This window comes from Staurois parvus, unplaced genomic scaffold, assembly GCF_062004578.1.
Source record: "Staurois parvus isolate SC_StPar_1 unplaced genomic scaffold, SC_StPar_1.0 ptg000298l, whole genome shotgun sequence".
NCBI lineage: Eukaryota > Metazoa > Chordata > Amphibia > Anura > Ranidae > Staurois > Staurois parvus.
Genome location: NW_028318094.1, coordinates 8,840,261 through 8,864,315, shown reverse-complemented (window position 1 = coordinate 8,864,315; position 24,055 = coordinate 8,840,261). Strand labels below are relative to the sequence as shown.

The following is a 24,055-nucleotide window of genomic DNA, read 5'->3' as shown; positions in this document are numbered from 1 at the left end:
GCAAGCTGCGTAGGAGCGAAGCATAACTCTGCAGAAGGGAAACAAAGCGCTTCTAAGTGTGTACTGTGAAGGTATTTAATAGAAAGATAAGTAGTAACTCACATCTTAGAATTTAAAAACAGCCTCATGGGTAAGAGGGGGAGACGTCTACAGCCAGATGTTGTTGTGTGACTGATCCAGAGAGGAGATCGATTCCACCAGCAGGTGGTGCTGTGCATGTGCAACATGGATGGTAAGCCTGGTGGAATCTCCAAGGTGTCTGCAAGCAGATGGTGCTGTGCATATGCAGCATAGATGGTGAAGCCTGGCAGAGTCTCCAAGATGTCTGATCAGCACGTGGGGCGTCTGACATCATCAAAATGCGACACGTTTCTGAGCATGTGCAGGACGAGAGGAGTCCTGGCGTGCTCTTTCATCAGGCAGGGCCTTTAAAGGACTGTTATGTTGAAGGGAATCTGTGGGCAGCCATAAATTCATGTTGGCTTTTCAGTTGGTTATAGAAAAGAGACAGCAGCGCCACTCTGAGTGTAGACGGTTAAAATCAGGAAGATTTAATGGTAAAATTGCACTCGCATAGATAGGTAACAGGTAGGCATGTCAAGTGATGGAGGTCCAGTGGGAGCATCAGGTCCTTTGGCTCTGGGTGTGTTCCCTCCACTCCGGTGGTGTCCAGGGCTCTGGGAGTAGCAGAGGGGCGCAGAGAGGCTCGCACGGATGATGTCACCGCATGGACCGGGTTTCCAAGATGGCGTGCGTTCAGAGCATGCTCACTCCTTCGTCAGTCCGGCAGGAAGCCTATAGGTAATTCTGGTAATTAGCCCTTGCCCTCTGCCTGGCTTTTTTGGCATGGCGGCTTTCACAGTACAGGCCTCTTTAAAGGACTGTTATGTTGAAGGGAATCTGTGGGCAGCCATAAATTCATGTTGGCTTTTCAGTTGGTTATTATACTGTTGGGAGAAGATGCTTTACATAAATGCCATTTCTCAGTTGGATGTCCCAATCTTATAAACACATATAGGTTGACATACTTTGCATTGTTTGATTTCATAGAGCCCCTCCAAGTAGTGAATCTCAGTGGTGTTCACAGTATCTGTGACTACAGGCCTATGATGATCTGACACTGTGATACTGCAGTTACTGTATATGACACCTTCTGTTGGGGCTGCACAATCTGACGGATAATCTATTAGTAAAGCAGTGAAGCTCTGACTTTTTCTCTTGAACAGGCGAGAGCAATGTAGGAAATTCCTTACTTTGCATGGACATAATTAAATCAATTGTCCATCTGAACCTCATCCTATGTGCTTATTAATGTAGCCCCCAGCTATCAACTACTGCTAAAGTATTATGGACTACCACTACACACAGGCCCCCACATAGGGGGTTTAAAAGGAAAGAACCTTGCTGCAGTGCTCTGTGCATTTCTAGGGCGCATCTGCGGACTTGAATACAGATATTTGGCAAGTCTTGCAAGCTGTAATGCCTGCTAAACATTGCAGGCAAGATCTGAATGAATGTGAAACTGCAGAAAGCAACGCACACCTGCTGTGTGTACTAGACCATTTGCGATTCATGAAAAGAACAGGCATTTTCTTTGCAAAGCTCTTGGAAAGCATTAATAATACAAGGCAAACAATTGCACTTAATGCCTGTGTGAACGAGGAATAAATTGGCTGACAAATAAAATTGGCATGTGGATTACAAGGGGACATGCCATTGGTGTTAAACTGGCTATATATGTTACAATCTTCTACAATGCCTTTGGATTTCCCAAGAACTATGTAGCAGAAAGGTATCCTACATTCTGTGTTGTTGGACTGTCATTTGCTTTATGTTATGGAGAATACAACAGGTGGGGTAAAGTCAGTATGTTCGTTTTCAGGCGTCTTTGGCAGTAGTTCTTGAAACAGAGCTAACGGTGCCAAAAACAAGTATATAAAATTGTTCATCTACTTGTCTCTAGCCATGACCCTGTTTCTAACTGTTAAAAAGTAACTCCACTTTTGTTGAGAAAAAAACCCTCCCCCTCTGGGTGATCTATGTACATTGCAAGGATTTAAAAAAATTGTGTTTCAGAGTCCTATCTTATGTTATTCTGAAGAAAGAGCTGTGTGTTTGCCTGTGTCCATATGGAAAGTGAATCTAATGGGAGTGGTTTTATAATTATCAATCAGCTGCTGCACTTGCAGGGCTCTAATGAGGAAAGTGTCAGGGTCTGCATCCCTTTAGACATTATTCCTTCTGGGAGTATCTCACCAAAAATGACATTTTTGTTGCTGGGGATGCCTAAAATCTAACTTGTATCCTGGGAATGGGGAGGGAGCGGCCGTCTCAGGATCTCAGCGGCTCACTGAGAGGCGGAGCCAGGTGCCACTCCAGACTCTAGGGTGGGTCCTGACTTTAAAGTTGGGATCTTTCCCCAGCCTAGACCTGCTGAGTCAGCCCCTTGTCAGCTGAAAATGGGTCACAGGAATGCAGAACGAATTGCACAGAAGTACAGCCAAAAGAGCTTTGGGTGTACTTCTCCTTTAAATCTTCCTCTACCCAAACGCTAACACATAACCTTAAAAATACCTATTAAGATATTTGTAAACCCCAAGTATATGTTTTTCTTAGTTGCCACCTTTTTTCTGCTATACCATAAAATTAAGAGTTTTTTCATATGTGTTCAAAATGTTCAAAATAATACTTCCTGACCTTGCCAGGAATCCAGTAAGCAATTGACTTCCTGTGAACTCTGCAAAGTTATCTCAAACAGTTGTATTAGTCCAGCATAGTTTGCCTGTGTTCTGTAGCCATGTCCTACCTAGGGTGACAACATTGCTCCTCCACACATACAGTATGGTGAGTGTAGTCACCCTAGGACAGGATTTTTTTTTTACTAGCAGGGTTACATGTAAGCACAAAGGAAAATGAATGCAGCCAACACATCTAAGGATTGGTAAGCTGCAATATAGCTGCAACACTTAAGTTAACCTACTACCCATTAAGGACACATTCACACATCTGTTACAGAACTTATCAATTCAGTGGGCTGCCAATGTATCACAAGTGCATTTTCTTGCATGAGTTGGTGAATCATTGATAGTGAAGAGTACCACAGCTCACTAATACATGTACAGTTGTGTCCAAAATTATTCAACCCCCAATGCTGTAAAGGGGTTTAGGGACTATAGTGTACATTTGGAATTGTATTCAGAATCAAATCCTACAAGGACGTTGTAACTACCCAAATGCAACTAAAATGACATCAATTGTTTATGTAATACAGTAGTAAATGGTTCTTATGTGGTTTCTTCATTGCCACAATTATTCAACCCCTTAAAGACTACCACTCTGAAGAACAGAGGTTCATACAGGTGCTTTCCATCAGGTATTGAAAACACCTGTGGATGTCACCGAGCAGCAATCAAGCATAATAAGCACCAATTAGGCAGCTTTAAAATGACTGTGATACTCAGCTCCTTCTAGACATTTACTGGTGTGGTTACAAACATGGTGAAGGCAAGAGAATGGTCCAGGAAGACAAGAGAAGAGGTGATTTCTCTTCACAGGAAGGGCAATGGCTATAAGAAGATTGCAAAGATGTTAAACATACCAAGAGACACCTTAGGAAGCATCATTCGCAAATTCAAGGCAAAGGGCACTGTTGAAACGCTACCTGGTCGTGGCAGAAAGAAGATGCTGACTTCGACTGCTGTGCGCTACCTGAAGCGTAGAGTGGAGAGAAGTCCCCGTGTGACTGCTGAGGAACTGAGAAAAGATTTGTCAGATGTGGGTACAGAAGTTTCAGCCCAGACAATAAGACGCACACTGCGTAATGAAGGCCTCCGTGCCAGAACTCCCAGGCGTACCCCCTTGCTGTCTCCAAAGAATAAGAAGAGTCGACTGCAGTATGCCAAAAGCCATGTGGACAAACCACAAAAGTTGTGGGATAGTGTTCTGTGGACTGATGAAACAAAATTAGAACGGTTTGGGCCCATGGATCAACGCTATGTTTGGAGGAGGAAGAACAAGGCCTATGATGAAAAGAACACCTTGCCTACTGTGAAGCATGGTGGAGGGTCAATCATGCTTTGGGGCTGTTTTGCTTCTGCAGGTACAGGGAAGCTTCAGCGTGTGCAAGGTACCATGAATTCTCTTCAGTACCAGGAGATATTGGATGGAAACGTGATGCAGTCCGTCACACACCTGAGGCTTGGGAGACGTTGGACCTTTCAACAGGACAATGATCCCAAGCATACCTCCAAGTCCACTAGAGCATGGTTGCAGAGGAAAGGCTGGAACATTTTGGAGTGGCCATCGCAGTCACCAGACTTAAATCCGATTGAGAACCTCTGGTGGGACTTAAAGAAAGCAGTTGCAGTGCGCAAGCCTAAGAATGTGACTGAACTGGAGGCCTTTGCCCATGAAGAATGGGCGAAGATACCCGTAGATCGCTGCAAGACACTTGTGTCAAGCTATGCTTCACGTTTAAAAGCTGTTATAACTGTAAAAGGATGCTGTACTAAGTACTAAGATTGAATGTCACTTGGGGGTTGAATAAAACTGATAATGCTGTGAGCACAGAAAAGACATTTGTGGTTATTTCATTATAACTGTTATGTTATATTTGTCTGACCTACAAGTGCCTCTTTAATGTAAATGTAAGCAAGATGACTGAATGATCAAAAGCAATGTCAAACTGGCCAAAACACTCAATTTCAGTGGGGGTTGAATAATTTTGGACACAACTGTATGGTGCTTTGCTGTGCACTATGCAAAGCTGTGAATGTTAACATTTAACCCTCATGACAACTTTAACATGTACCTATCCATTAAAGTCATATTACATTCTCAGCTTTTAAGCACTTTAAGCAGCCGACTTAATCATTTACTGAGTACATAGTTACATAGTTAGTCTGGCTGAAAAAAGACAAAAGTCCGTCCAGTTCAACCAAAAAAAAAAAAGGTTATAATCCTATACCCATACTATAAACTACATATACTATAAATGTTAGTATCCAGTTATATTCTGTGTATCTAAGAAAGAATCCAGGCCTCTTTTAAAGCAATCCACTGAGCTGGCCAGAACCAACTCTTGAGGAAGTCTATTCCACATTTTCACAGCACTTACTGTGAAGAAACCTTTCCATGTTTGGAGATTAAATCTCTTTTCCTCCAGATGTAAAGACTATGCAGCTTCTTTATCCTTTAGTTCTTGCTTATGTTCCAGTTTAGACTGGTGCCACAACCACTGCCCCAGGTTTTCGGTTTCAGAGTGGCTACTTTCTCTTGCAGCATACTATGGAGCCACTTATGCATACTGGGAATAGAGTTGTGTCTCCCTACACTGTGTGCATCAATAGAACCACACTGGGGTTGATTTACTAAAACTGGAGAGTGTAAAATCTGGTACAGCTGGGCATAGGTTGTGCGTCCAGGTTTTTTTTTGTCAAAGCTTAACTAAAGCTGAAGTTATAAACCGATTGGCTACCATGCAGAGCTGCTCCAGATTTTGCACCCTCCAGTTTTAGTAAACCAACTCCACAGTCTGGTAGCCTAAGATTTTAAAGCACTTCCCTGCTCCTCCCCCACCCCTCTCTTTTCTCCAAACCTAGGCTGCTTTTACTTTGCTTCATTGCAAAAATGCTGTTAAACACGACTCCAAATACGCAACTGCAGGTGCGTTTTTTTATGCGTCTTGCCGCACTTTGTATGCATTTTCCATTCATTTCAATGGGGGGGGGCTTTTGGTGCAGTTTTTTTACTGCACCAAACATGCACCAAAATGCAGCATCCAGGACTTTTAAAAACCCAATTGACTGTTGTTCAGAGCTCCAAAGGATTTAATGGTCATGCATTGTTCTTCTGCAAAAACTGAGTGAAAAACTGATCGGTGTGAAAAGGGCCTAACAGACTAGCTTGAGACTGCACTGTCCACTGCTAACTCTTGTGAAAGCTGAGAGTTCAGGGAAGCAGCACTGAGAGAACATGAGCCAGCAGCTTTGAAAGTTGTAAATTACTGGTGCTTGGGTAAGAAATTTAACAAATAGTTTACAAGGGAATGTTTATTTTATTTTGCTCAATGTGTTAAGTTGAAAAAAAATCCTTAGGGTTTAATAGTACTCCGAGTTTAACAAAACTGTAATTCATAATGTTAACCCCCTAATATTAAGAAATAAAAGAAAAAGAAGAACCCCTTTACTAACAACTAAAACACCAAGGCGGCAGTGAACAGCTCTCTAGTGGGCACTGGGCATATCTCACTGGTGACGTCAAGATGCCAGCAGGTGACTTAGCCTTCTAGAAACTGAAAGATCGCTTTTGGATGGATTGGCCTTTTGTTTCCCGAGGCTCTTTGTCTGCCTTCCCGTGACTATAATTCTAAGCGACTGCATGGTTTACAAAATCGTGTGTGCAAAATAAATAAGTAAAAAGTACATCTTCATCTGTAACATTTTATAATAACTCCAGGGGTCACGTTGCTGCTGAGCTGATATATCTAAGCTTGTCACGAATGATGCCATCGCAGATTGTTTGGAATAGCGACTACACAATCTTTTTTAACTATGAATATAAATAATTTTTGATCTTACATGCTGATCTCCAGCAAATATGTACTGAAATGCCAAAAGAACATTGATGTATGGCAAGAAATTTACTTAAGTTGTGGAAGTTTAGAAAGAACCAGATGCCAGACATCAGATTGCTGTACTCCATTAACTATTTCAGCAACCATGCCCCAATCTGTCATCTGGTGTACATCTACTGCAGCCCCAGTGTAAAGACAAACGTGTCTATTCTAAAGCCCTAAAGAAAAAGGGATACATGAAACCCTTGAAATGCATTTGATATCATTCTGAATTTGATTTAATGATATTTGAGTGTTCTATTAAATTATTTTGGGCCTTTGCACTGCAAGTTCTGCCCATGGACTTTTAGGGTTAGTTGGCAGCTGTGGTTTACAAACAACCTATGTGCCATCCGATGGTATGTACCATTTCTATGTTACAATTTCATCCGATATAAAATATCCTAGAGTAATGTAATATCCCATGCTACTTTTAACACAACTGGCCTGGTCAGAATTGAGGACATTTCCTGGTCCTCAAAAGGCAAGATCGTCCTGGTACAGGTGTAAATCCAAGGTAAACTTCAGCTAAAAAAGTACTTTGTTTTTAGCATGAAGGGGACAATTGAATGAAAAACCACACTCTCTTTATCTGTTCTATGCTAGATTTCAACCTGTTTAGGTTTTCCAAAATGTTGGCCTTTAAAGTAAACCCAATCACCAAATCACATATAAGCTTTAATATGCTGGTATAATTTAAAAGGTGTTTTCCATATTTATACACTGAATACAATACCTGGTTATCCTGCCATGAAGGGCCATATCCAGGCACCACAATCCATTACAGGGTGGCAGCACTTTGTTTCTGCTTTCCAATTGTACTGCTCCATTGTCACACATTCTTCCAATACAGACACATATTGTACAGGATTACTCCACTGTTATTTATTTATTACAGGTACTTATATAGTGCTGTCAATTTATGCAGCATTTTACATATATATATTGTACATTCACATCAGTCCCTAACCCTCAAGGGGCATACAATCTAAGGTCCCTAACTTACATTCATACATATACTAGGGCCAATTTAGGTAGGATCCAATTAACCTACCAGCATGTCTTTGGAGTGTGTGAAGAAACCTGAGTACCCAAAGGAAACCCACACAGGCACAGGGAGAACATGCAAACTCCATGCAAGAGGTGCCGTGGCTGGGATTTGAACCAACAACCCTAGTACTGCCAGGCAGAAGTGCTAACCATTTAGCCACTATGCTGCCCACACTGTTGCAACCATCCTAAAAAAACTAATTTTTTTGTATGATACACAGTGCTTTACAAATGAAATGTTCAGCTAGAGCAGGGTTTCTCAACCAGGGTTCTTCCAAATGTTACTAAGGGTTTCTTGAGGAATGAGCAGTTTCTGCCTCTCAGATATGTTCCCACTGACACCATTGATCTTTTTAGCTATCTGTAAGGGGGGAAATCTTCCCAATGTCAACACGTGTAAGGCGCATTCTTCCCACTGACCATCTCACTAATGTATCATGAGTTGTAGATACAGTCATTTTTAGCAGGGGTTCCCTGACACTGGAAAATTATCTCAAGGGTTGCTCTGTCTTGAAAAGGTTGAGAAAGGCTAAGCTACAGTTTACATCTACTTTGATATAATTTCCCTTTAGCCAAATATCACACCAACATTCTCTACTTACACTACTTAGGTTTAACTTTTTTGTTTCACAAATGAACATTTTAGTTGAACCGTATCTCTATAAATGAATTTATCTTTATACTTATTCATGGATTTACTCCACATCCCCTTAAACCATATGATTTGGAGTTTCATAACACCCCTTCTAGCTGTGATGTAAAACAGCTGTGTTTATTGTATTCTGTGAGCTGATGGAAAGAGGCAAGGGAAAAAAAAACACTTTATTTATTACTTTTGCCTGTTGGGTGGGAGCGAGAGCATATGCGGTAAGATGCATTGTATTTATACGTTCTCACGTTCCTGAAAAGCAGTGCAAATAAAAAGCAGCCATTAACCATCTAAGCAGCAGACCAAAAAAAAAAACGACCCAGAGCTCCCAAATAGATTCAGCGCATTTTCTAGAACTTTCTGTAGCAGTAAATAAATAGTAATGGGTCTTATGTCCCTTCCAGCATCATACTGACTAAACGACTTGGTAGGGAAATCACCTTTGGTAATTGTAAGGTCAACGCACGGCATCCAATCCTTCATCTTCTCTCCAAATGCAAAGGCGCTATAAATATTACGACTCCCTTTTAAACATGAAATTGCTCCGGCAATGTTGCCCTTTCCATTCACTAACATAATGTCATAAAATATACATTTCGAGGTAAATATGCAGCGACGGTTGGGGCGGGCCTCCCAGTCCGCCAGTAAATGAGAGGTTAACTGTAGAGTGCCAATCCCATTATTGAGGGAATTTAGCACCTTGGACAGCTCTGTAAAAATCTTTATTGCTTTTCTGACCCAGTCGGCATGTTTTGCCTGTGCGATCCTCACCTCCTTCCTCTGATTGAAAGGCAATATATTAGATTCTGAACACAAACACGCCTGAGGCTTGATCCCCTACCGGGAGTGCAGTGACACGGAGGGACTGTAATTTTCTGGTCACTCTACTCTGGGGCACCAAGCCAGGCGTCTCTGGTTAACTTTACAAAACCACGGCATGTTCCAGCCTGTCTTTCTCAGAATTAAAGGGGAACTCTGGTTAGTTTACTAATGTTCTTTATTTATTTGTTCAAGATTCTTTTAGTTTCACCTTCTTTCCCAGTCACAAAATTTCCCAGAAGGTTACATTAGATGTAAACTCAATCACTAAAATCTCATATAAGGTTTAACATGCTAAAGTAATTTTATAAGTCATTTAAAATAGTTTTCTATCTGCAGCATTCAATATAATAAATACCTTCATGCCCTTACATTATATATATATATTAATTTTTATAAGTGTCTTCTGGTGGCAAGTCCATTGATGTCATGGATCCCGTCTCCACTCCTGCGGCAGTGGTCAGTCCAGCTGGGGGCTGCTGTGATGAAGCTCCCCCCCAAGGTTATTCTATGATAGAAGGAGTGGTTGAATGAGGCTGGAAGACTGGCAACTTCAAGTGGTGGAAAAGAATTATTGCAGAAAAAAGCTCAAGATTTAAGTTGAGTAGGGCAACAATCATATTTTTATTTTTAATGGGATATTTGTTTGTTTAATTTCGCTAGAGTTCTACTTGAAACCTTTTGCAGTTCTTTAAAGTAGACCTCTAGATGCATGCCTCACAAATATTATACATTATAATTATACATATACACAGTTTAACACCCTTCCCTTTCTGAAATCATGGTACTGCTACTCTCTGAGTGGTCATGGGAAAACTGTTGCTGAAGGTCTCCTTCCTTATGATCTTTATTGCCCAGCCTGTGATTGGATAGTGAAGGAGCAGTAGCACATTGATTAGCTCTTTTCTGTGCTCTCCACTCCTTGTCTAATATTAGAGTAGCAACCATTGTGCAATGCAGCAGAGCCATGACTAATACCTGGTACACACTATGAACTGAGGAGCTTGGGAGCAGCTCTCTGTACTAGCTATGCAGTGTTAGTACAGTGATTTCCCTGCAGAGCTATTGTGTTCTGACAGGGGAACTGCCTCCCCGCCAGAACACACCAGTCAGCAGAATGGATGCCAATGGGCAGATGTTTTTCTAGCACACCCGTTCTACAGCAGCTGGAAGTTTGGTCAGCTTCTGTCAGACAGGCTTCTGTACACGCGGGCCAAATGTTGGCCGATCTCTGTTGAACTGGCCAAAACCAACCAATGTTCGGCCCATGTGTACCAGGCATAACTCACAGTATTAACCCCCTCCCAGTGTGATTGTTGTTGTGCATGGAATTACAGGAGAATGCCTGGATTACCACTTTAATTGGAAAAAACGTGCCTTGTGTATATTTTTGCTGATAAGATCAATCTTTTTAAATCTTAACAATATTTCAACTGAGTTTAACAGAGTCTGATTCCTCGCTTCACTGTCATCATGACTCTACCTTGCTTCCCCAGGCTGGATAAATCATACCGATAAAACAATAAAGCTCTAGATCAAAAACACACAGCCTAAACGGGATGATTCCCATTATGTTTCTGGAATGTTTGCATTACATGTTGTTAATTAAAAAATAATTTAAATAGGCTTACTTGCATTACAAATTTGTACGGCTTATTTTATGAGCCCACTAGCAAACTCAGGTTCACTTTGATGTGAATGTGGTCCCACTGCCAGTATCTGAGAAAACGTTGAAAACAGACTAAACCACTCAGGTGTGTCTGGATGAACGAGGACCTGTCACACACAGTGTTAGATGTATAATGGGTCAAAAGGGGAGACTGCCTTGTGTCCCCTGCCAGATGGGTTTCTCCATACAAAAATATGGGCTTCTTTTATTAAAATGTATCTTGGGAAGCAATATTTTTCTGGCAATTACCTGTAAACGTTTTTACTCTGGTATATTGTATTAGTTTTAAAGTAATTTTGACGGCTCAAGGGAACCACGCATAGAACACTTACATCCTGTGGAGAGAAGCCAATTCGTTGTTTGCATGGAAGCACAACCTCATAATGATGTTGTAGCACACATTTTTAAAATGTGTGACTTTCATTGAGAAAGAAACCTAACTAGAAAGCGAGAAATGTCGATTATTATGTGTAGATGTAGGTCTAGCAAGCACCACCAGGCTAGACCAATCTCTAGATTTTGTTTTCTATATTTATGTGGACAGTGGATATAGATCCATAGGTTGCAGTATTGCCAGTATATACATGTATGCACTCTAGATATACAGTATTACTAATTTAACCATAATTTCAATGACATGCAATAAACAGACTTTGACATATAAATTTGGTGATTTGCCATTCATTTAATTGCTGTGTATGAGAGGCTCACTGAACTCCAAGTTTAATTCCAGCCCTGCACACACACCGATCTAACCTAAAGTTAGATGGGAACCCCGAGTCGGCTGCACATCATTGAACCATGGCAACCATATGCAACATGCTCCACGCCCTTACCTCACACCCTATCTATGGAAATGGAAGTTATTTCACCATGCCTGTAATGTGTGTGGGCACAGCTGTTGCCATCTTCACCAGGGGCATGTGTGATGGTGACAGCACAGGAACATAATTGAGGAACAGTTGCAGCGGCGTATTTACCACAAGGCAAACAAGCCAGTTGCCTAGGGCGGCATTTTTCAGGGGGGCAGCACCTCCCCCCAGAAGAAGGGATGAAAGAAGGGACAAGCGCACAATGGGAACCAGGTGGGATCCGAGAGAGGCTGTGGGCTGCTTGATAGTGTATGTAGAGCCTTGCTCTTGTTCCCAGGGATGTTCAGAGCTGTGAAGATGAGTGTCTCTCAATCGCCTGGGGGGAGGGGGGGTAGTGGAATTCTCTCCCGGGTGGGGGACAGGGGTCAATGTCAGGTTCTCTCTCAGCGGGAAGGGGGGGGTGTGTTGGTCGGTGTCCGTGGGGACAGACAATTTTTGTGTTGCCTAGGGCAGCACAAAACCGAAGTACACCACTAGACAGTTGTCACCCTATAGCAGGAAGTATCTGAACAAGGACCTTCACTGCAGGATCGCCAGATATTTTTTAATGAAAGCTGCACATTTAAAAAAGACTGAAAACATTTTTTGAACATAAATATGTTAAATAATTATTCCAGGCATGGTATTATTTTACATAGCTACACTGGTCCAGCTTGGACCAATGTAACTATGGTCCGTATACCGTATACACCATATCTGGCCAATGCCCCTGGAGGCTATATCACTGAGGTAGACACTCCACCTGCTTTTGGGTCCTATGCTCAGAGCCCGGCTTGATGCACTGTGAACATAAGAGGTCAGCTGCTTAGCATGAGTGCTATTAAGAGAATGGTTTCAATTTTCTGAATGAATACAAAGCATTCTCTGATTGGACAAGGTGGAGAGGTGGGGTGGTGATGTAATGTTCTGCACCTTGTCCAATCAAAGAATTCATTAACATTCATATAGAGAATGCAAAGCATTCTCTGAATGGACCCCATGCAAAGCTGCCGACCTCCTGTATTTTCAATGCATCAGGCCAGCCGCTCAGCACAGGACCCAAAAGCGGAGTGGAGATCACTGAAGTAGCAGTGTCTACTACAGTAATTTCCAAACTTCCAGGGGAATTAGTGCCCTAATGATATATACATAGTTACAGTGGTCTAACATAGGCTAATGTTACTATGTAAAATAGTACCATGGCTGGAATTCATCTTTAAAGCTCATATGAGATTTTAGTGATTAGTTTTAGATCTTCTTTATACCGATTGTTGTTTTTTTCACCACTGTTTTCCTATACATGCTCTAAAAAAATATCCAAAGAATTATTTAAAGGCTGGATGAAACATTTAGTGCGAAATAAACATTTCTGAGAGTTAAAAAGCACATTTAGTTATTAAGGCCTGTTTCAGATCCAGAAAAGAGACAAACAAAGTAGGACAGAAGAATTTGGTTCTAAAAGAGGGACTGTCACTGCTAAAGTAGGACAGTTGGGAAGTATTGTGGCCTGTCTCCTGACTGCATACAAACGGGTCTGCACACTTCCTCTCTCTTTCCTTGTTCCAGAAGGGTTAAGCTCCACTTAAAAGCAACAAAAGCACCCAGGCCAAATAGTCCCCCCCTTCCTAGTTAGACACCCCTCCCTCCTCTCTCAGACTGGTTCTCCTGGCTTGCCAGGCACTTCATCTTCATCTGGTGCAGAATTTTAAATTGAAGAAATGCTAATACGCATGTAAAAGCGTGTCATCTGAGAGTTTGCAAGAGGTTTATGGTGACAGCAAAATGAATGCAATTAGATCTCATTTTTCTGATGAGGAACTGCAATAAAACGAATAATAACAATTTGCTTTTTGGAGAAAGACTCTCATTTTTTTCCTTCCTATCTTACTAAACTTTTTTTGATAACTCAAATCCCAGGCGATTTGCTTGTCCAGAACCTGCAGTGTTCTGAAAAAGAACTCTGCATTAAAACTCCTCTAAAGTCTGTGATGACTAAGTTTTGTCTTAACCTTTTATATGCATTAGCAGATGGACTAAGTCAATCAGATAAAATAATTTGTAGGCAGGGCCCACCCTGCTTTCAGTCCATTGGTTGTCAGTGGGAATTGTGGTGTTTGCCCCAACCATCTTCTATTGTTATTATAGTAACATGCAAATAATATGAACACACTGGACTAAGGCAAGCCTTACTGGTAAAATGATGAGTGTATTTTTCGGTGAGCATATATTTTGAGTCATTAGTACAGTGTTCACCTTGGGGTAATTTGCTTGCTCTTCCATACTTTTTTTATTGTGTTAAATTTAGAGATTTGTGAATGGAGCTCTTGGTCCTAGAACTCTATTTCAGGCTTAACAACCCTTGAGATACAACCTTGCAAGGAGTGTACTGTTTATAATGAGTTGGGAGAGCCATGGGAGTTGATTTACTAAAGGCAAATAGGCTGTTTTCTTTGCACTTTTCAAGGGAATTTGCTCAAGAGCTTAATTAATGTAAAGTTTTACTTTTTCATTCATTTTAATTCTTTATTTTAAAGGGTATACAGCATAACAAATAGACACATTAAAATGATAAATCTAGATATGGGGAGGGAGACTGATACAAAACTGTCTCAACCTGTCCAAGGGTTTTACTGGTACCATATCCTCTGTTAACGTGACACTGAAAAATAACACAATTCACTACCAGAAGAAAAACTACTAGGAATTTCAAAGTACCATACCATATGTAAAAAGAAGATCATATATTTATTGTACAAAAATATAAAAATTTTGAGGCAACAAACATTGAAATACAGGTGTACCTTGGTTTATGAACGCCTCGGTTAACGTAATTTACAAATGAAATCGGTTTACAAATGAAAATCCATTGAAAATAATGGCTCGGTTTATGAATATTTTTGCAATACAAACGGATGAATTGGTTTTCAATGCATTTCCGAATTTTTTTTTAATCATGTCCCTGTACAGTACTATGCCTTTAAAGTGCACTTTATAAAGAGTTTTGAACAGATAAAATTTTTTTTTGACTTTTTTCTGACCTCCGGAATGGATTAATTGGCTTTCAATGCATTTACAAATTAATTTTTAATCATGTCCCTGTACAGTATTTATGCCTTTAAAGTGCACTTAATAAAGAGTTTTGAACAGATAAAATATTTTTTTTAAACTTTTTTCTGACCTCCGGAACAGATTAATTGGTTTTGAGTGCATTCCTATGGGAACCGCATTTCGGTTTACAAATTTTTTGCAATATGAAAAGTCTCGAGGTATGCCTGTATTGTTAAAAACAATACAGTCATATAACATGCCAGAAATTCACATTTGCATCCCACAATAATAATGGGGAAAAAAACTTTTAGGCTGTCATCTCTGCATTTCACAGGACAAACCTGCTTCCTCAGGGAGATCTGGCATGTATTTTTATTTTACAGAAAACGATAAGGTTTACAGATAGTTCCGAGATGTAGGGAGCCACAAGCACCATATAGATTGTGGACCCGGATCATTTAATGTTGTCAAACATCAAGAGGCAGACCAGTGCCCATAAACAATGTGTCACACAACAAAGGATTAGCAAAATACTGAGACAATTGTCATCATCTTCAAAAAATCATTTAGGGTTCCCTCATCAGCCTCCCAACAGATCTGATGATCTTGTAGTTTGTAGATCATCCCACATATTCTGGTCCCCAATCTATATGGTTTTTGTGGCTCTCTATATCTGGGAACTATCTGTAAGCCTTAAGGTTTACTGCAACAGAAAAATATATGACAGATCTCACTGAGGAAGCAGGCTTGTCCTCGTCCTTGTAAACGCTGGGATAAGTGTATAAATGTAGCAGGGGAGGATGTAAAAAATAAATGCAGTTTCCACACCTTGAAATGTGTTATTTATTATATAAATTTAAAGTAAAACAGCCCTCATATAATGCTACCCAGCTTTTTTCAACTTTTGGATACAGGGCGAGGGCAAGCATAGGGTGTAGAAGGGGGTACCTCGGAATGGAGAAAAATAGACACCGAATTGAGGGTAAGAAAGCGAGAGCTACACTGCATTCTTTTTGAGGAAAACTGTCAGTAATAGGGGGAAAAAAATAAAGAAAAATAAGGGGAGAAAGGAATGAGAGGGCAGGGAGGACTAAATTGAAAATCAAGAACATTCCCTTGGTTATCAGTCCAGCCCAATCCTGATTTGTTAGACTGGAAGCAAGGCCGATGACCTGATGTCTCTAGCCTAATTTAGCTAAGTAATTGTTGGTACCTAGAGGAAAATTTAAAATCATTCCAATAATACCATTTTTTATTTTGATCAGAAATCTTGTCTTTGAGAGCTGCTGTAAGATCCTCCATCTCTTGAATATTATTCACTATGGCAAAGCATTGTCTCAGCATTGGTGGGGATGGACTCTTCCAGGAGCTAGGAATATGTGCTTTCGCTGCATCCAGCATCTGGAGCAGCATGGACTTCTTATATTTCTTACAGGACATAAGGGTTAAATGAATGGGTATTTGCACCAGCTAAGGTATATTCCATAAAGTGGTGGATGATTTCCAGTACTGGAGCCAAAAAGATTGAAGAGCTGGACACTGCCAGATGGAAGTCAGCAGAGCTTCACCTCATTCACTAAGCTCTGGCCCAAATTCCCTTGCAAATCGAACAGGCTATTTGCCTTTAGTAAATCATCCCCATAGACTTCCATTGTGAGAAGGAGAAAAAAGCACTCAGTGGTGAAGGGAGGCTAGAATTACAAATATAACTGTCTCCATTTACTTTTCTCTAATTGCAATTTACACACACAAATAAGGTTTTTAAAACGTCAGCAAGTGTTGATGAGACTACTTGCATCATGATGAAATTGTTTAAATGTTTTCAAAGACAATGGAAAAAACATACATTTACTTTAAGTTATATTCACTTTAAATGTATAAAATTATGCATTCCCTTTGACAATGGTAGACACGAGTACCTGGATCAGACCTACTGAAATCAACAAAGGCTGGGACCTGGTTTGACAAAACTGTGTTAATCAATCACTATGGAATAAAACATTCAGTACTTTTAAAAGATACTCTGGTGGGCAAATGGTTCTTTAGGGTGCTTGTATAAAGTATGACCATTATTATGTAAATCTATATGTAGCACCCTCCTAGTTTAGCTAGGGGGAGCTAGATCCTTATGGTGATACAGGAGCTGAGTAGCAGCTCAGGTATAATAGCCAGAGGGGTCAAATTGTGGTCAGGGCTGAGACGCTCTGCAGGCCAGCCACTCTGGAATTTCTCCCTGCTCTGAGGCTTTTGGAGGAAGGCCTTAGAGGCATTGGGTGGATCTAAGGAGTGGCTGACTGCACATTTTAGGCCAAGCCAATCCCCAACAAGAGGTTGGCAAGGGGCTGGACACCGTTAAAAGGTTTTGGAGCCTGCTTAGTGACAGGAGTGTGAGAGAGGAGTCTGGTGGAAGAGTGAGAAAGGAAGATGTGAGGCTGAGGAAGGAGGCTGCCAGGGGGCCTAGTGGGATGGGGCTTGCCTGCGAACCTGGAACAGGAAAGGAGGAAAGCTTGGAACCCGCTGGTCCCCTGAGCGAGGACCACCTGTATGGCAGGAAAGGAGCATCCCAGCTGATAGGCCTGGTAGCAGCAGGCAACCCGTAAGCGGTAAAGGAGAGGATCTGAGTGAGTACACCTGCACCCGCTGGGTAATTAGGGGCAGGAGCACTCTGGTGGGAAACCAGATTAGCACCCTACTAGTGACTTTTCACCTATTTAAAAGGACATGAGCCAGATCCCCTGCTCAGGAAAAGACCTCCCGATTGCTGAGTAAATAGAAGAATTTCATCTAGGGTCTGGGGTGATACATCGTGGAGATGCTGGCTAGCTCTCCAACAGAGACTGTGCTGCAAAGAAGCTTGTGAATAGTTTTAGGATGTTTGTCCTCAGTTGTTGCTTCCCTTGGGCATCCTATACCCCCTAAACCCTATACCAGTTCTAAATCCCCTTAAAACCCCTTTACAAACAAAGCTCAAGGACTGATGCAAGCTTGTGTAGAGAATTCAAATTGCCTGGCTATGCAGGACAAAAGGAGACCCAAATCAACAGCAACCCCCAAGGGGGTAGTGCTATATATAGATCAATGTTTATATATATGTCTGTTTTTCTTGTAGGAGGTCATTCTGAAGAGAGCAGCAGATCTGGTCGAGGCACTGTACGGAATGCCACATAATAATCAGGTAACATATATCATTACATTTTCTAAGAGTTATAGCACAGTCGGAATAAGTAATTTTGATATGACCTGAGATATTTGGGCAATGATTAGGCTGAGGAGTGAATACGTGTCAGTGCTGAGTGTGTCACATGTAGTCTGTAGCTACATTTCCACATACAGTGGGACCATAGGAAACGAACGTAGCCACCATCTAAGAAGTTAGATCACAGGAGCAAGACAAAAAAAATGTTGGGGAGTTGGAGCAGGATGAGGAAAATAGAAGGTACATTTTTTAAATTAGAATAAACACCTACAGTGAGGAACAGAAGTATTTGAACACCCTGCGATTTTGCAAGTTCTCCCACTTAGAAATCATGGAGGGGTCTGAAATTCACATTGTAGGTGCATTCCCACTCTGAGAGACAGAATTAAAAAAAAAATCAGGAAATCATTTTGTAAAGAATTTATTTGTCTTGCACTGCTGAACAGAAGTATTTGAACACCTAAGAAACAGCAAGAATTCTGGCTCTCAAAGACCTGTTACTGTGCCTTTAAAAAGTCCACCTCTACTCCACTCATTAATCTAACTTAGTAGCACCTGTCTGAGCTCTTTAAAGACACCCGTCTACCCCACAGTCAGTCAGACGCCTACTACTACCATGGGCAAGACCAAAGAGCTGTCAAAGGAGACCAGAGATAAAATTGTGGACCTCCACAAGGCTGGAAAGGGCTACGGGGCAATTGCCAAGCAGCTTGGTGAAAACAGATCAACTGTTGTAGCAATTGTGAGAAAATGGAAGAGGCTAAAGACGGCTGTCAGTCTCCCTCGGACTGGAGCTCCATGCAAGATCTCACCTCGTGGGGTATCACTGATGATAAGAAAGGTGAGGAATCAGCCCAGAACTACAAATGACATGAAGAGAGCTGGGACCACAGTTTCAAAGGTCACTGTCGGTAGAACACTATGCCGTCATGGTTTAAAATCATGCATTGCGCAGAAGGTTTCCCTGCTCAAGTCATCACATGTCTAGGCCTGTCTGAAGTTTGCCAATGACCATCTGGATGATCCAGAGGAGGCATGGGAGAAAGTCATGTGGTCAGATGAGACCAAAGTAGAATTTTTTGGTCTAAACTTCACTCGTCGTGTTTGGAGGAAAAAGAAGGATGAGTTGCATCCCAAGAACACCATCCCTACTGTGAAGCATGGGAGTGGTAACATCATGCTTTGGGGGTGCTTTTCTGCGAAGGGGACAGGACGACTGCACTGTATTAAGGAGAGGATGAATGGGGCCATTTATTGTGAGATTTTGAGCAACAACCTCCTTCCCTCAGTCAGAGCATTAAAGATCGGTCGTGGCTGGGTCTTCCAACATGACAATGACCCGAAGCACACAGCCAGGATAACCAAGGAGTGGCTCTGTAAGAAGCATATCAAGGTTCTGGAGTGGCCTAGCCAGTCTCCAGACCTAAATCCAATAAAAAATCTTTGGAGGGAGCTGAAACTCCATGTTGCTCAGCGACAGCCCCGAAACCTGACAGATCTAGAGGAGATCTGTGTGGAGGAGTGGGCTAAAATCCCTGTTGCAGTGCAAACCTGGTCAAGAACTAAAGGAAATGTTTGACCTCTGTAATTGCAAACAAAGGCTTCTGTACCAAATATTAACACTGATTTTCTCAGGTGTTCAAATACTTATGTTCAGCAGTGCAAGACAAATAAATTCTTTACAAATCATACAATGTGATTTCCTGAATTTATTTTTTAAATTCATGACTGTTAGTGAATACTCTCTACTCTGCTCCTCCAGAAGGCTGAGGAGGGGGAAGATGCCACTGGCTTCTGCTCTCAGCCCAAAGCTGAAAGGCAGAGTCAACAGTCAATCAGGCAGCCAGGGGGTTTCTGACATTATTGTCGGGATCTTTCCAGAGCCTGGCCCAGCTCTGTCCCCTTTCTAGCCCCCATCCTGCTACTAACTGACTCTCAGTCACAGAAGAACAACATGTACTTCTGTAATGCTCAGACCTTTGACCATACTTCTCTTTTACTTCCTGATCTAACCATCAGTCAACGTGAAGTCATTTATTGCAGCTTACTATTCTTTAGAGGTCCTCAGGCTATTTATTATTATTATTATACAGTATTTATAAAGCGCCAGTTCGCTCAGCGCTGTACATTACAAAGGGAGACAGAACATGCGACTGTACAATAACAATACAATGTGATACACGAGGGGTTCGAGGGCCCTACTCTTTCGAGCTTACAATTTAGGAGAGAGTGGATAGTGGTACAGGAGGAGATAGCTGTGGGGGATGGAGTGGTTGGAAGAGTGGAGGAGATCGGTAATTAGCAGGGGGTGGGGTAGGCTTCCCTGAAGAGGTGGGTTTCAGGGTGCGCCTAAATGAGAGGAGAGTAGGTGATAGTCTGATAGATTGGGGTAGGGGGTTCCAGAGTATGGGTGATGCTCTGGAGAAGTCCTGGAGGCAGGCATGGGAGGAGGAGACCAGGGAACTAGAGAGAAGGAGGTCTTGTGAGGAGCGGAGTGTGCGTGATGGGTGGTACTTGGCTATTAGGTCGGTAGTTTGGGGCAGTATGATGGACGGCTTTGTACGTCAGTGTTAGGATTTTGAATTTGATCCGTTGTGCAATCGGAAGCCAGTGGAGAGATTGGCAGAGGGGGGTGGCAGAAACGGAGCGGTTGGTAAGGTGGATGAGTCTGGCTGCCATGTTCAGGATTGACTAAGCACAATGAACATTCTCAGTTCATCTTGTCAAAAAATTAAAGCTGAAAAAAAACCCACAATTATCCTTTACTATGTAAACTACTAATACCATCAATTCACCATGTAATAAATGAACACAGGCAGGTATGTTTGAAGTCCAGCCTATATGACAACCATGACAACTATATGACAACTCCTGATGTAGTGGAGAAATGAGTGTACACATGAGGGGACAGAAGTGTGTTATTAGCATGATCACCAAGTGGAAATAAAAGGGAAAAAATCCTGAAAAAGAAAATTAATGCAGCAACCATATCTAAGGACTGGTAATCTGCAATATATCGCTTGATCAAATGAATTGATTTTTATATGCCATGCTCACAGTAGAGCTAGTGTGATGTGCAGCGCTGTGTGGATAAAATGTAGTCATGCTGTATTTTTCTGCCACACACTTGATGGCACCACATGTAACTACACTGCATCACAGCACACCATGCTGCTGTGTATAAGCATGAATGTCATGAGTGTCATTTCATGCACTTAAAAATTTTTAAAAAAAAACTTAAACAGTGTGATGTGCTAAAAAGCACAATACAGCACCTTGTATGAACAACCCTTAAAGGCCCCCCTTTAATCTCAGTCTTAAAATCAATTCTGCCCCATCCAGATAAAGCCTAAATTTCCTCACAGAAAAAAAGAAAGAAACAAAATCAGCACAAGAGACATTACTTATGATCACTGCCGTGTGTCCCTTGTGCTGCTGGCTCCTCTGGTAGTAGAACTCTTCCCCCTTCAATCCCTACCCTATAGAAGCTATAGTACAGCTTTTACCAATAAGAAGAGGGGCAGAAAAAGTGGGCATAGCCGGGCACTCTTGGTGGCAAATAATGTCCCTTGTGCTGATTTTGTTGTTGCAAAAAAAACACAGGAAGACTTGCTCAATGCAGCTGAAACCCTTAATGTGCCCAGCAGGTGCCCTTTGCTCTACCTTGTGTATGTAATTCTCTTGGAGGGACAAAAACTGAAAGCTAGTCAGGTACAGGAACTGATGCGAATGGATTTATGATTTCTATAAAGTGCTGTGAAATATGTTGATGCCATATAAATGTATAAAATAAAACAATTCAACCTGCCACTTGCATTTATCATGCAACTTTAGAATGGAATTCAGCATATAACTTCAATCCCAGCTGATCTGTTATGTTTCATTACACTGTAGCAAAACATTATGTGTTGTTTATATAATAAAAATACCAATTTCATGCCAACAGAAAATAAAATTTAAAAAAATCACAAAAAAATCACTTAGTTATTATCTCTTACAGCTTACCCATTATGCCAAATCGACAAAAATCTATATCTACTAAATTAAGAAAAGGAAGCAATGAAATGCTACCTCCTTCCTATAATGTTTGAAATGCCATGGTAAAAGCTGTGAAAGTAAGCTGCAGATGACGCAGAATAATAAGCCATGCACGCTGGGAAAAGTTAGCAGTGGCTGGGGGAATTCTCAGATGCGATATGAGCATTGGCTTCGTGGTAGTAAATTGAAAGCTTACCGTCCAGTGTGTGGGAACCACTGATGACCATCAGCTAACTGATTTACATTGGAAGGGCTGCAATACGTTTTATTTGGATGTTTGATCCTATGAGTGCCTTATTTCAACAGGAAATTATACTGAAAAGGGCAGCTGATATTGCTGAAGCTCTTTACAGTGTTCCAAGGAACCACAGCCAACTTCCTGCCCTCACCAACTCCTCTGTACACCCCAGCATGATGGGAGTCAACTCCTTTAGTGGGCAACTAGCTGTCAATGTTTCGGAGCCATCACAAGTCACCAATCAGGGTAAGAAAAAATGTCAGCGTTTTCTAATGTATGCATTTTGAATAGTATGTGGCACACGTCTTTATCAGCATTGTTCTGGTCTGAACCAGGAAAAAAATATTATACGTTAGATGACTTCAGTATTTTCAGTGTGGAAGGTCAAAATATGAGGGGGTTCCAGGCTGCATATTAGTGCCATATCTAACTCACAGCAAGAAAAACAAGATAAATCAATCAATGATGTCAATAAATTGGTTTCATTTAGGGATTTAAAGTGGCCCTTTCAGTAAATTAAACTTTTCTCAAAAAGTTTTATCTTTGTCTAATAAAAAAAGGCCTTGATCTCTATTCAAGTGATTTTGCTTAGGCTGAGATGATATCATCAGTCTGCTGCAGGCAGAAGAAGCAATTCCTCAATCTTCTCTCTGCCAGGGATCAGACTGAAACATTTTCACTAGATGCTAGATATTTGTGAACACAGCCAAGACCTGCAAAGGCATCAGGATATACATGATTGTGTTATCTCTGAGCCAGTATCTAAGTAGAAGTAGATCCTGAACCTGGATGATAGCTGGAACAAAGGTGGTTCTGTCCTACCGGAGGGAAAGCAGGTGTAGACATTGTTGGGGGGAGTTCGGTTTACTCTGTAACAGGTAATACATAACTGGAACTGTCACTCCTATAACGTAGAATGCACGGACTAAACATGGAGAAAAATATCTGATGCTATGTTCACTTCTATTTTTAGGGTCCATGCACACTGGCTTAAAAAAAGCACTGCTCCTAGAGGAGTTTTGTGTTTTGCCTGTAGAAGCAACTAATGTTATCCTATGTGTCCATGCACATTAGATCATTTAGAGGCATATTTTTAGCTCAGTGTTTAGAGGCAGAAAAAAAGTCCTTCTGTTTTTCATTTTTGGGAACGGTTTTCTGGCAGAAAAAAAATGGTAAACACCCCTAAACACTAGTACAAAAAACACTCAGAGCACTGACGTTTTATAAAGCCAGTGTGCATGGAGCCTATAGATTATGTCCTGTTTTATTTACTCTGATGTTTATTGTAAGTGTTCTAGAAAGCATGAAAACAGAATTATTGATAATCTCTGATTTCTTGTTGTCACTCCTCAGGCTTCACCCGTAACACAAGCAGCGTATCACCCCATAGCTATGCACCCAGCACCACCCCCCAACAAACCAACTACAGTTCCGTCACAACCAGCATGAATGGCTACGGAAACACAGCCATGTCCAATCTCGCTGGATCACCCAGCTTCCTCAATGGATCAGCTGCCAACTCACCTTATGCCAGTAAGTATTTGTGTTTCATGGGGAGTGTGCAGAGATGTAATGTGCCCAATCATACCAGTATGTATAAAGTTTCAAATTTGTTATCTGGGTTTTCTTTGTTTGCATTTTAAAGACCTTTAGTGTAATTTAGATGCAATGAATTAGGTTGCATTTATGTTTCTTCCAAGGATACTATAGGTCAAAAGTTTAGAGAAAACTTTCCATAGCTGAACCATTTAAATGCTCAGAAATATGTCTTTTGTACACTTTGGTGCACTTTTGCACATTATACCACATTCAAACTACAACATACAGTATACAGCACTTTTTATTGATGCAGTGCCCTATAACAAGCCCAAAGCGGAACTAAAC

At 41.3% G+C, this 24,055-nt stretch overlaps 1 protein-coding gene across 4 annotated transcripts in view; it reads left to right on the top strand.

The window, feature by feature from the left end:
- EBF1 (EBF transcription factor 1) overlaps positions 1 to 24,055 on the top strand; it is a 530,057-nt gene that overhangs the window by 491,243 nt on the left and 14,759 nt on the right. For all 4 annotated transcript variants that reach the window (XM_089682858.1, XM_089682856.1, XM_089682857.1 and 1 more), the window contains exons 12-14: positions 17,809 to 17,874; positions 22,240 to 22,417; positions 23,525 to 23,704. In XM_089682858.1, the coding sequence (XP_089538984.1) occupies positions 17,809 to 17,874; positions 22,240 to 22,417; positions 23,525 to 23,704 (424 nt within the window). The remainder of the gene's footprint in view (positions 1 to 17,808; positions 17,875 to 22,239; positions 22,418 to 23,524; positions 23,705 to 24,055) is intronic.